Source organism: Eretmochelys imbricata, chromosome 2, assembly GCF_965152235.1.
Source record: "Eretmochelys imbricata isolate rEreImb1 chromosome 2, rEreImb1.hap1, whole genome shotgun sequence".
Taxonomy (NCBI): domain Eukaryota; kingdom Metazoa; phylum Chordata; order Testudines; family Cheloniidae; genus Eretmochelys; species Eretmochelys imbricata.
The window spans coordinates 197,554,058-197,567,195 of NC_135573.1; the positions used below are offsets into that span (position 1 = coordinate 197,554,058).

At 37.5% G+C, this 13,138-nt stretch overlaps 1 protein-coding gene across 1 annotated transcript in view; it reads left to right on the forward strand.

The window, feature by feature from the left end:
• Positions 1-13,138, forward strand: part of NEK10 (NIMA related kinase 10) — a 180,126-nt gene that overhangs the window by 117,377 nt on the left and 49,611 nt on the right. The window contains exons 26-28 of the mRNA XM_077809309.1: positions 1,202-1,415; positions 10,644-10,827; positions 10,919-11,005. Coding sequence (XP_077665435.1) covers positions 1,202-1,415; positions 10,644-10,827; positions 10,919-11,005 — 485 coding nt within the window. The remainder of the gene's footprint in view (positions 1-1,201; positions 1,416-10,643; positions 10,828-10,918; positions 11,006-13,138) is intronic.

The following is a 13,138-nucleotide window of genomic DNA, read 5'->3' on the forward strand; positions in this document are numbered from 1 at the left end:
GGAAAATAAGATCCATGGGTAAAAGTTAAGAGAGCTGGACATGTTCACTCCAGGTGATTGAGATGCGATACCTGCCCATAATAGGGATGCTATAAATAAGCCAGGTATCAGTTTTTCAGCCAATGAGGAGCAAAGAAACAATGGCTTTATGTTGCAACTGGTAATTTATGTTCAATATTTCAGGTAAAATTTGTAAATATAAGAACTTGTTGCCAGAGAAAGTTGTGAAATCACAGTCATGATTATATTCATGGTTAAATATCCATCTCTTAGATATTCAGTAGTAAATAAATCAGTTCTGCCATGATTCAGGGGAAATGGATTAATGACCCACTAGAGGTCCTTTCCAGCTCACATGATTCTTGGAAATTCTCACAAATTTCAGTGGATTGAAGTGAAGAAAATAAACTTCCCTTTGATTGCCATTTTTTAAAACAGAAAACAAGCCTGCATCTGTTAAAAGGAAAAGAATACAAAAGTTTGAGTAAAGCCAGGGAGGAACAAAATGACATACACCATAAAGATCTTGAACAGTTGGCACAGAGAGAGATTTAAATAGACTTGTTTTCTCAAGTACTGTATAAAACATCTTATAAGGTATTACTATAAATGTAGGATATGTTTATTAAAATAGCACTCTTTTAGGAATAACAAAATCATTTTCTGAATTTTTCCCTTCAAGAAGTGTGTTTGATTCATGTACACACATACCTGAACTCAGCTGGTTGAAAGAACTTTGGGGGTAGATCCTCGGCTGCTGTCAATTGTCCTCTGCTCTGCCCCTCTCCTTTTGAATCAGATGTTGACCTTGTCATATATTATTAACGTATAATGCTGCCCGATACTTAACTGCAGTATATGAGTCAATACTGAATGTGAGAACACTGCTTAAAATTTACCATTACAAAGACTTTCACAATTATCTTTGTATAAACTAGTTAGCAGATGTTCTCACTTTGTACCAAAGTGCTCTGTACCAGTCAAACACTGTATGCACTTGTTTGTTTGGTTTTTATTCATTTTTGGAATTTCAAGCTGTTGACCTACTAGATTTCAGTTTTATCCTAGCTGCTGCCCAAGGTGACCACTGATAATTACCAGTGAATATGTGTTAGTGATATTAAGCAGATATCCAGAAACAGGTAAATAAAACTGTGGTGTTATGAATAGATTTTTCATTAGGTAATGGATCTTTCAATAGGTGCTTGACTCCTGATGCAGAGACTCGTCCAGACATAGTAGGAGTCAGTTCAATGATATCTGATGTGATGATGAAGTATTTAGATGGCTTGTCCACCTCCCAGTTTGCTTTGGAGAAGAAGCTAGAGCGCGAGAGGAGACGTACCCAGAGATATTTCATGGAGGCTAATAGGAATGCAGTGACATGTCACCAGCAGCTTGCCATCTTATCTCACGTAAGTAAATGACTTAGCGTTGTGTTTTTTCTTTAACACTGTGCTATGCCTGGACATTTTGTGGACTAATAAAATATATGCATTTCTCAATTAAAGGGCCTATTGTTTTATAAAATTAAAGTTGAAATCCATGTAGATTTTAAAATTTATTTTAAACTTAATATTTATTAATTTTCCCATGTGCACACAAATACAAGTAACAGTTACAATATCTTACAAACTACCTTAATCCAATATTGAAAATGGCATGAGTCAGACTGAAATATACTGGCTCTTGCATTTTTAATAGAATCTTCTAACATTTAATTATGTATGCACATTTTAAAATGGTTAGTGAATAGCAAAATGTACACTTGGCTGCAATGGAATAATTCTGTGCATGATTCACAAACGATGGCACCTACACATATTTAATTTTTAATTACAGGTTGGTAGATAAAGAGCAGTGAGCTGATAACGTGTTTGCTAAGCTTGTCTTGCTGTCTGATATAGTTCTTCAGAAACATCTTTTGCAGTTCTTTCATTTTGCTTCAAGCTTTGTTTTATGAGCTTGTGTTCTGTGAGCTTAGTCAAGGATTTCAGTGTTTTACTTAATGAAGGTCAGCTCATATGTATTCTTGGAGAATTTACTGAAAAAAATGACAGAAAAAAGTTTTCCACAGTAAAAACTCATAGTATAAATTATTATAAACTCAAGAAAAAAGTAAAGTTATGGTAATTTGTACAGCTATACTGGTAGAGTCAGTAATCACATCTCTCTGAAGAGGGCACCTTTTAACACTTCTGTTATTTGAGCTCACCCTTATATCTCTCACTGAAAATTCTCTGTCTCATAGAAAAAGATTGACAGTAGCTCCCAGTCCCCAGTCAGTGGATTTCTTAAAGATGCTTCCTTGTCTTCATCACAGATCAGTATAACATTTAATGGAACAAGTAACTTATTTTAGCATTGCCTAGTTTTGCCTTAATTTTCCAAACCTCCCACTCCCATAAAACAATCTTTATTAAATTATTCCAATTCAGATTTTCTTTTCAATTTAAAGGGACACCAACACACATCACATTGGTGTGAAATTTTTGTGCTATGGTTAAAAAGTCAATTGTGATTATTATAACTGAAAGAAGGTATTGGGGAAAATATCCCCCCAGTTTGCTTACTTTCCACATATGAAAGCTCACTTTGTTTATAGTCATTTTCAGTATCTTTGGGTGGTCAGTTTTACTTCCTGTCTCATGCACTAAAAGGATAACATCAATGTTGTCGTGCACAGCTGTGGAAGAGCTCAAGAAAGTGCTTGCCAAGTTTTGGAAGATGGTATTTAAATAGGCAATTAAAAAAAAATCTTACTGTAGGTTAAAAACTAAAAATGTATTTACTTGTATACACATACATTATGCAACAGTATAAAACCAAGCAAATATGCAATAGTATGAAACCAAGCAATTTATATTTAAACATTCTCCTAACAACTGTAATAACTTGAGTTCACTGTGCTTTACTTTAACAAAACTAGCATATAAAATACAAATTTTCTTAGTGTTAAAAACTGGTTCTGGTTCTGCGATACTAAGGGGTACCTAGGAGCCTTACTGCCATGTATGCTTGCCTTTTGCCCAGATGACCAATCTGGAGGACCTTCAGGCCTCAGTCCATGGCCAGGGTCTATAATGCTGCTTAGTAAGAAGCTCCTGCAAATGATTTCCCCATCTTCCTGAGGATCCTGATCCTATTTGTGTTCAACACACAGGATGCAGAAGCTGCTGCATGGATTTCCTGTCTTGGCTAGGGAGAAGCTCAAAAGAGGAATTTGTTGCCATTTTCATTTTAGAAAATTGATACTTTGTAGGGGTTGCATGGGAGAGGTTGTAATCTCGCTGCCCTTCAATTGTCTTGTGGCATGTGGGTTCTTTGACATTATGGCCCTTAAACACTGCCCTGGGCTGAAAGTTCCATTGTGAAGTATGTGACTGTAGCAACATACATTATATGTAGAGTAATTCACCCCATTGCCATAGAATTGTGCTTCAGAATCTGAGCTGCCTCTTTGAGTGGTTGCAGACGTATACCACTCAGGTTTGTGCGTTCACAGAACACTGAAGCCAGAAAGCTTTGCCTAGAAGTATCCCTAGGAACAATGCTTATGCTGTCTGGTCCCATAGCCCTGCCTGTGGCTATTTAAAGGCGGTGCCATGCCAACTCCCTCAGTTCCTTCTCACCATCCACAGCTTGAGTCAGAACATTCTATGTTGTGTCTCACCTCATACTTTTCTATCAGTATTTCTATGATTTTGTTGTATATAGTGAGCTATTTATTGTTAGCTATAGCAAGTACCTTTAGGTTTTAGGTAGTTGTTAGTTAAGTAGGATTTAGCCTGGTGGGCTGCCCTTGTCAGGTTTTAAACACTGCCCATTGTGTAGGGTAGCTATCCTTAATACTAACCTCCACACACTCGGAGTTTATTGTACCTAGAAAAGAAGGGCACATTATGGAAAGATGCTCCATCTGTAAGTCAACTAAGATGAGAATGTAGGTGTCAAGAGCTTTGTGCATCAAGTGGCACCTTGTGGAGCAGGCCATGCGGTTTTCTTTGGTGCTGGGAAGTTTAACTTTGGACACCCATGTTTTAAAAACTTGGCCTTTGTATGTCACGCATCTAACATTTAATAGAATCTGTACAATACATTTAAAGTAAGTTACTTTTATTCAATTACTGTAGAAATACCTATTGGATTACATAGTCAGCATCCGTTATCTTTTCATGATTACATATGATCTCAAGAGTTGGCTACCTTAGCTATAATGCTTAGAAGTTCTGAGGAAGCAAACATATTCACATACCCTGGTTGGGGCATAAAAATGGGATGTAATTTCTCTAACTGCCAGTTTTTTCCAATTAAAATATCAAAATTCAAAAACCAATTCAGGCTAAATTTGACATTTGGCTGAAAGTTCTGCAGGAAATTCCAACATTTAAAAATTTCTTTACATTCTGAATCAGAATGTGAAGTTGAAATTTCAGAATTTCTCTGAGTAGAAATTCCAAAAAAAAAAAAAAAAATTGATTTGGAAGCATTCCAAACCTTTTATTTTATTAATGTCAAAACATTTTGTTTTGATTAGGTAAAATTGTTTCATTTTGAAAATGTCAAAACATAATACAAAATATTGCATATTATACACAGAAGTAAAATATAAGCTATAATATTAAAATTAAATTATAAAAATCAAAATGAAATAAAACAATAGTCAAAATGCTACATTTTTACCTGATTGAAATGAAACATTGACACTGAAATTAAATGTTTTTATTAAACAAAAAATGAAAATGACTTTTTCCCATAGAAAATTTCATCAAAAGCGACACATTCCTGAAAATATTTCAAAGACATTTTCGTTTCTCAAAATTTTTTGATCAGTTCTACTTCAATTGCTGTCTAAAATTATGTAGAGAGAAGTATTGAGTGAGGTCTTTTACATGCTTTGATTGCGGGGGCGAGGAGTCTGGTGTGCCCTTTTCATCTTAACGAGGCCCCCTTTGTAGTCATAGACAGGCAGCTGAAAAAAATACAGACTTGAAGCTTTTTGTATTTCCCAGTAACCTGAATAAGTAGATATTCCTTCAGCGTTCCCAATTTTCAGTGCCTTCTTGGAAGGATTGTCACTTTTGTCCCATTCTGCAGTTGTGATCTGGGCATTTTGGTGCTTATCTTTTACATCACTATTCCATTGGGAGCTGAACTTCTGTTTATTTTTACATGAATAAACTCTATTTTTAACTTGACAAGTTCAAATATTATGCCGTTTTGGATAGGTTCAAATATCTCTGCGTAACCTGAATATTAGAGCTCCCTTCCTGAAATGCATTGGGATCTCTTTGCACTGTTTCACCAACACAAAGCAGCTCTACAGTCAGTGCAGTTGGCTGGAATCCTGCAGTGATATAGAAGCAGCTCCTACACTTTTCCTCCCAATGAATGGCAAGTGGCATGGCCAGTGGGAAGGAGAATGGCCTGGGCTTTTCGGTGCCCCAGTAATCCCTGGTTGTTGTGACTGCCCCCTGAAGCTATTGGCAGCTAGTGTCATGAAGAGCAGCTGTAACTTACACAATAAAACTGGACAGTCACATAACCAGCTCAGAATCGGAGGCGTTCAAAGTGACTTAATTCCGTTTTTGCCTTGCAATCTTCTATCATCTCTAAACTGAGCTCTGCACTCCCTAGCCACAGCTAAGGATGGTGGCCCTACTTCTGATAACCTTGCATTTGTTTCCAAGTATCATCTGCATTACAAGGGGAAAATTTAGTTAGCAAAACAGTTATGAGTTTGTTATTTTTACTTTTGTCAGCTCCAGAACACAAATAAGAATTGGATTAGTTTAATGTTTATTTTTAATTTCCTCTTCATTGTGGCTAGATGTATCTTTTATTTGATGGATTTGAGTATTATTCACTGGTGAGGGTTAAATTAAATACAACTTCAGCCAGTCAGATACTAGTTCATTCCTAACAGTATTTTTCTTTTAAAACAATTGTGTATGTAAGTTTAGGCTGGTCTCTTACTAGTTGAAGGAAATAATATGTTTGTTTTCAAATCATTCAGAATACAACAGGTTATTAATGTTACAGTGAGCATAATACAATCTTGACTTTAATTTCAAATATGCAAACCTTATACTTGTTGTGATTACAGTTTCATGGAGGCATCTTACATCTGCACTGATGTACACAATTGTTTTTTATTTTAAAATGACCAAGGACCATTATTTGTCTTGAAAATCTAGCCCTCCATGAACTGTTATCTTCTTCCTCTTTTGCTCTATTGATCTCATCCTGACGCTGCTCCATGTTGGCATTTAATTAGCACATATTTGAAATACAGTTTAAGAACTGGAAGCTAGTTTTTGTATGATTAAAAAAACCTGGAAGAGGTTGTTTGCTTAATCATAGTATAGTATAATCAGTAAACTTTTACAGGATTTGGGAGAATAAGATACGTCTGTTGTGAAAAATGTTTTGATGGTATTATTTTTTCAAGAGTTGCTGAATGTGGTAAATTAGCCATTTCTTGTATGATTTATTTTCTAAATTGTCAGCTGTGAAAATATATGATCAACATATCAAGGACATTAGAAAGACAAGGACAAGTGTATTAATTAATTTCGTTTAGTTGCAGTTCATTAATGTGTTCAAGTGTTTTTATGCCATTTATTATAGTGGTATCATCACTGCTCTGCAATTAAGAGTGATAATTATAACCCACTACGCTCACCCCACCGTCCTTTTATTTTAGGGTTTTATATTTCTATAAATGTATTTAATATTTATAATATTTTACAATATTTTATATTATATAATATAAAAACACTTTGAGCTGAAATGTGGCAAAAAAGACCCAAGTCAAAGAGCAATAACTTTCTTTTTATTACTTTTTTTAAAACGTTCAATCATTTCTGAAAGTTTGTGTTGCGAACAGGTCAGAAAGAAATTTAACAGTATAAGGTTTTTTGTTTTTCATAATCATAGGTTCCTAGAAGTTAGCAATGGAAGAGATTTATTATATAGAGTCCACCCCTTTGAAAGTGGAAGATACAATCTTCTGATAGTGCTCATATCCTTGGTGATGAGGGCCATATAAGTACATGGACGGGGAGAGAGTGTTTGTGTGTGTGTGTCAAATATTGCACTGATACACCAATGTCGGGAAGGTGGTGATTATAGAGAGGAATAGGAGTAGTGAGTGCACTCAACAGGTTAACTCCACAGAACACTTGGAAAGGAAGCAGAAGTATGGTTCATGTATAGCAATAGTTTTTTAAAGAACACTAAGAGGTGAGACACAATTTATTTAGCTTACATACTTAAAAATAAGAAAGGGCTTTTGCTCAAGATGGGGAAGATTGGAGCAAGATTTTCTATTATGCCTTCCCTCCTCCTATCAAGGGCCATCAGAAAGTTCAGGCAAGGCAGGACATTGAAAATCTGATTCTTGGGCCTTCAGAGCACAATGAAAAAAAATCTACATATCAACTTCTAATTCTCTCAGATCTTCTGTCTCAGACAGATCTTACACCCAGATCTGAAATCACTGCACTTGGTGGCTGGGATTATAGCATTTTGCTAAAATACAGACTTCAGCTGCTCTTAAGAAATGCATCGAATCGTGCACAGAAGTCATTTGTCCTGCACAGTTAAGACTTATGCTTTACAATGGAAAATAGAAGGATTCTGAGACTTGCAGTCCAACAATCATGAAAACAGTGGGCTGCTGACACAACATGCTGGTTATATAAAGGTCTGCTTTCCTCATTCTCAGAGAAGTCATGGAAATAGTAGGACCAGTTGTGAGTCTCTCTGGCATGGAGGAGACCAGGAAGGGGTAGGGGAAAGGGATTGAGGAAGAAGCCTGCATTAGAAACCTGGCAGGAAGTTTTGAGAAGAGCTGGGCAAAGACAGGAACTCAGTATAAGGAGGGCTGAACTCCTGAGAAAAAGGGACACAATTCACCTGGACCCTCATGAGGGGTGTGAAGGGGTTGACTAACCACTGGTGCCTGTAAGGCAGGAGAGGCAACATTGCTTCCTTGTTAGGTGGCCTTTCTGGGTGGGTCTCTTAATTTCCAGCTCCCTGAAAGTATTTCTACCCAGCTCCCTGGAAGTATTTCTGGCTGGAAGTAGTTCATGATTTCTACCCACAGAGCATGTTTCGGATGTCAAGATAGTCAAGTATAGCCACTTTCACCCAGCCATAGTCTTGGGCAGAGACTGTGTCCAGTCCCTGGTATGCAGGTGCTGGCCTCATGGCATACCAGCTCCTGTCAGGTAAGGTGAGAACAGGGTGGCCCACGATCAGGTGGCACTGGGTTGCCTTCTGCCACTTACTCAGACATTACCAAGAAAGCCTCTGGGTTGTCCCCAGGGCCTGTCTTTGTGAGTTTTACTGCCACAGGTGGGGCCACTTGGCCTGGGTTACAGCCACTGGAGGGGGAACTGTGTGGAGACCCGAAGACTCCATCAGGGCCATTACTTATTGGAACAGCCTTTGCTGCTGTTCCTGCTGTTCTGCCCATAAGACCCAGACCAGCTGATGCTGGTGGGCAGCTATTTGCTGCAGGAGTTGCTGCTGCTGGTTTTCAGTCATCCATTTGAGAAGACACTCTATGTTCATGTGGTCTGTCCTATCAACCCATTCCTTTAAGTCTAGGGTATTTACCTGTCTGGGTCAGTCAGTCCCCCTGCTCTCCAGGGGTGGGAAGGATGCCTGCATTCTCCAACCGTTGTGAAGGGGTTGACTCACCACTGGCACCTCCTTGTGGCTGGGCATGGTGTAGCATGTCTCCCCCTGCTGGGTGGCTCCTGCCAACGGCTGCTCCACCTCTGCAATGACCTGCCTCTTCCTGTGATTTAGCCCTTCAGCCAGTTCACTTAAAATGTCTCCCCTTCTGGGGTAGTCCAGAAACAAAAAGCAAGGGGAATTAACACCATTAAGCTGAGCTAGTAAGAGAGAGATAAAAATGATGTTGCTTTTAGGATTAATTTTTAGATTGCTACAATTTTATCTTCAGGTGCACACTGAAAATTAAGTTTTCCATGTTACTACCTTATTGTAATGTGGTAACGCTGGAATCTACAGTCCTAAAACATTCCAAAAATAGTACCTTTTTATATAATAATAAGTTTTACTATTGTAGTCAGCAGTCTGGTATATGAGTACCTCATCTGCATTAATAAATGTATCCTCTACACACTTTGAGGCAGGGAAGTATTGCTATCCCCATTTTACAGATGGAAAAATTGAGGAACAGAAAATTGTGAAATACATTAGATCCCTTGTGAAGCCTTTGACAGAATTTCCTAAATCCTAGTCCAGTACTGAGCCATAAACTTATCCTTCCTGTTAGGTGTTGCCGTGAAAATTCCTGAGGATTCATTTATTTAGTCTTCTGGGTTGAGTTGTAGAATTGGGAATGGGGGAGAGAATGGAGGGAATAATTGGCTTAAACTGTTGGGCAGTTAGCACTACAGTCAGTATTTAGGAGTTTGACTAAGTGACCTTCAAAGGAGTGGAGGAGTTGGAATTATATTCATTTTGCTAAGCCACGGTGAGATGACAGTCACCTTACGGGAGGTGTATGGAGAAGGTCTGAGAATCAGTTAATATCCAGAAGATTAAGTACCTAACAGAGCACCCTTCGTAAATGCAGACTGTTTCGGAGAAACTTTATTGTCCCCTGAAATTACTGAATATTAAAGTACAATAATACAAATAAATAATAATAATAAAATTAATGATCTGTTTTATGTTCTTTTTATATATTGTTCCTATTTTTACGTATAATAACTATTGTTTGTAAGTAAATTCATCCTTTGTTTTACATTATCCTGTTGGAGTGTTGTATGATAAAAGGGAAAAGGAGATAAATAATATAAACTGGTCTGCCTTCAAAACATGTCTCATTAAAATAGAGGCATAAGAGGGATCAGAGAGCTTTACCGTGTCCTGAAAAGCTATAAACAGAGTGGTGGTTGGAGCATTTTATATTCATTAAAGACCTCCTTATTATGGACAGATTCAGCACATACAGGAGACACTTACGACAGCAGGATAATTTGTATGCCAGTTTTTGATTTTCTTAGCTTTATGTCAGCAATAATAGCCAGCATCAGGTTGGTTCCACTTCATGAGGTCTCTGACGCATATACATCAAGCTTACTTTATTTTTTATTTTTTTAACTAAACTTGATTGCCTTACACTTTATGATGTCAGGAAACCTGTCTGCTTTTAATTGTCCAAGCTGAAAGAGGTTAAATCTCTCATCTTGGTTGTCTGTGGGACCTGTCTATGTCTTTGTTCAATATTTCTATCTTTAAATCCAATATTTGTTCATATTTTCATATTGTTTCCCTTTTAGTTGTAGAGAACACACATGGTGAAAAAGAACTTTGTCAGTACTCTTTGCAACCTATTTTTGGAGTTTAAATAGAATTTCTAGGACATCTTTTATATGAAAAGTAAAAATCATTTCAGTTAAGTAAAGGGCTCTTCCATAAATGCAGAATCACTGGTAGAATGAGAGAGCAGGACAAGCAGCCGAGTAAGAACTATAATTTTTTTTAATGAATTATGGCTTTTTAATATCAGATTTTATAATGAGCCTCGGACATTGTTGTGAAAAGGAAAATTGGTAATATTTCCTTCACTAGTTCTCCTCTTTGTTCTTCATTGTCAGGAGCGTTCTGAGAAGTCGAGCCTCAGCAGCAGCAGCAACGGAGCAGCCAGTTTCAAAAGTGAATTTTCAGAAAGCACTGATATTCCAACCGAAAACTTTCATCCAACATGTGGAAAAGATGAAGACAGAACATGTGATGAAATCCTATCAGATGACAACTACACTTTAGAAAACTCTGAGAAAGGTAGTCAATAGCAGAAGAAACACCAGGAATGATAGCACTGCGCTCAGAGCTTAGTTAAAAGCTTCCTTTCTGCTTTTGTTTTTATGCACAGATGTCTTCTCTGAATTAGATGATGAGCTGGACATATCAGATAATTCCAGCAGCTCCAGTTCAAGTCCTTTGAAAGAGTCTGCATTTGGTGAGTTTCTTTGCACACAAAGCAATACACTGATTTCTAACAGTAAGACATCTGAGTTGTTCTGAAATATTTGGGGACTTTCTGATTAATTGCAACTTCTCCATCTGTTGGAAGAGCAAAGGCCCCCAGTAAAAGAAAACTAAGAGAAACGTTCCCTAGTGTTGCCATTTTTTCACTGCAATATAATGCTGTTTTATTTTGTATAGCATCTTTCTTATGAGATTATCCCAATATACTAATCACTTTTAAAAAGCAGATGGATAGAGAAATTGAGATGCTGTTTAGGCAAAGGAGAAAAGATAAGTTTTCAGATTTGAAAAATAAGAGAGCTGATGAGATAGAGAGGTAGAAGAAGGCTGCTCCATATGGAGCTGCAGAGGAGGAGGCTCTTGCATCAACAATGGTGAGATTATGTGAAAGAATAAAAAGGTGGCCTATGTTAGATAAACAGAGGGAGTGGAGAGAGATACAGTCTGGATATGCATTTGAGTGTGATTGTATGGAATCAGATTATGCAGTGTGGTTAGATGTTGGAATTAAAAGGGAGTTTACTACACAGTGTAGTCATCTGTGTGCCCATGCTTGGTTATTATGGTTGAAAGACAGGTGGAGTTTAGTTTGGTGTGCATGTCAATGCTGGCTTACTGGGGATTTCCTGGATTTTTAGCAATTTTATTACTAAATGGGCTCTTAATCTTAATATTTACCATTTTTTTTTTATTTTGGTTTGTTGAACTGACTCAAATTATTTCGTTTCAGTTCAATTCAACATTAAACTGTGTTTCCCTATGGCAGCGCATTGCCTCATAGGAGTTACAGCTGATAACCCTTTTCTCTCCTATGGGCTGGGCCAACTTGCTGGACTACATCTTCCATGATGCACCTGCAAACAAATGATTCCCATATACCATTCTGCTCAGTCAGAGGGGAGACTGTGTTACATTGGGAGATGCAGTCTGGCCAGGCAATTCAGTCCATAGGAGAGAATGAGGCCATGAGTCATCCAAACTACCATTCCCATGAGACAATTTCCCACCATAGGGAAATGCAGTTTTGTGTTAAACTGACTCAAAATTAAACATTTCAGGTTTGTTCAGCAAACCAAAATATTTCAGTTTTGGTTAAACCTTCCAAAAACGACATTTTGTTTTGGTTTTCCAAACAGAAAATCAAATTATTTGGGTAAAATCTCAAGTTTCCTGCAGAATATTTTAATTTTGTGGAAACTGCATGTACCATCAAAATATCATTCAGATAGAAAATTCCTGACCACCTGTTTAAGAAGTTCGAAAGGTGGAAGAAATGCAGTTGACTGAAGATTTTTTGTGGGGTTTTATTCCAAACTTCAAGAACCATTCAGAATGTTGCTGTTTTGGTAAGGTTGTTACAATGCAGTGCTAATTACTAGATGGTTTTCCTTCTTCCGTCACACGTACTGACTGATATGTCTTCTTGTTGATTTAAGTGTCTAGCCAGTAGAGGGGGAAAACACAGAATAACTGGATAATGCTCTTTAAAGTCCCTTAATAATTTTTGGAGAAGGTAGCAGCCTATATTTGAAGTTGTTATTTGTACAGCTCTTTCAAATGACTTATCATTTATTATCAGTTCTGACCTATAAGTGGCATCCCATCCCAAAAATGTCATTAGTTGTATAATAAATAAATTTCTAACCATCAGAGGAGTGAAGTTTTGGAATTGCCTTCCAAGGGAAGCAGTGGGGGCAAAAGACCTATCTGGCTTTAAGATTAAACTCGATAAGTTTGTGGAGGAGATGGTATGATGGGATAACATGGTTTTGGTAATTAAATATTCATGGTAAATAGGCCCAATGGCCTGTGATGGGATATTAGATGGGGTGGGATCCAAGTTACCCAGGAAAGAATTTTCTGTAGTATCTGGCTGATGAATCTTGCCCATATGCTCAGGGTTTAGCTGATCGCCATATTTGGGGTCGGGAAGGAATTTTCCTGCAGGGCAGATTGGAAGAGGCCCTGGAGGTTTTTCGCCTTCCTCTGTAGCTGGTCACTTGCTGGAGGATTCTCTGCTCCTTGAAGTCTTTAAACTACGATTTGAGGACTTCAATAACACAGATATAGGTGTGAGGTTTTTTGCAGGAGTGGTGGGTGAAAT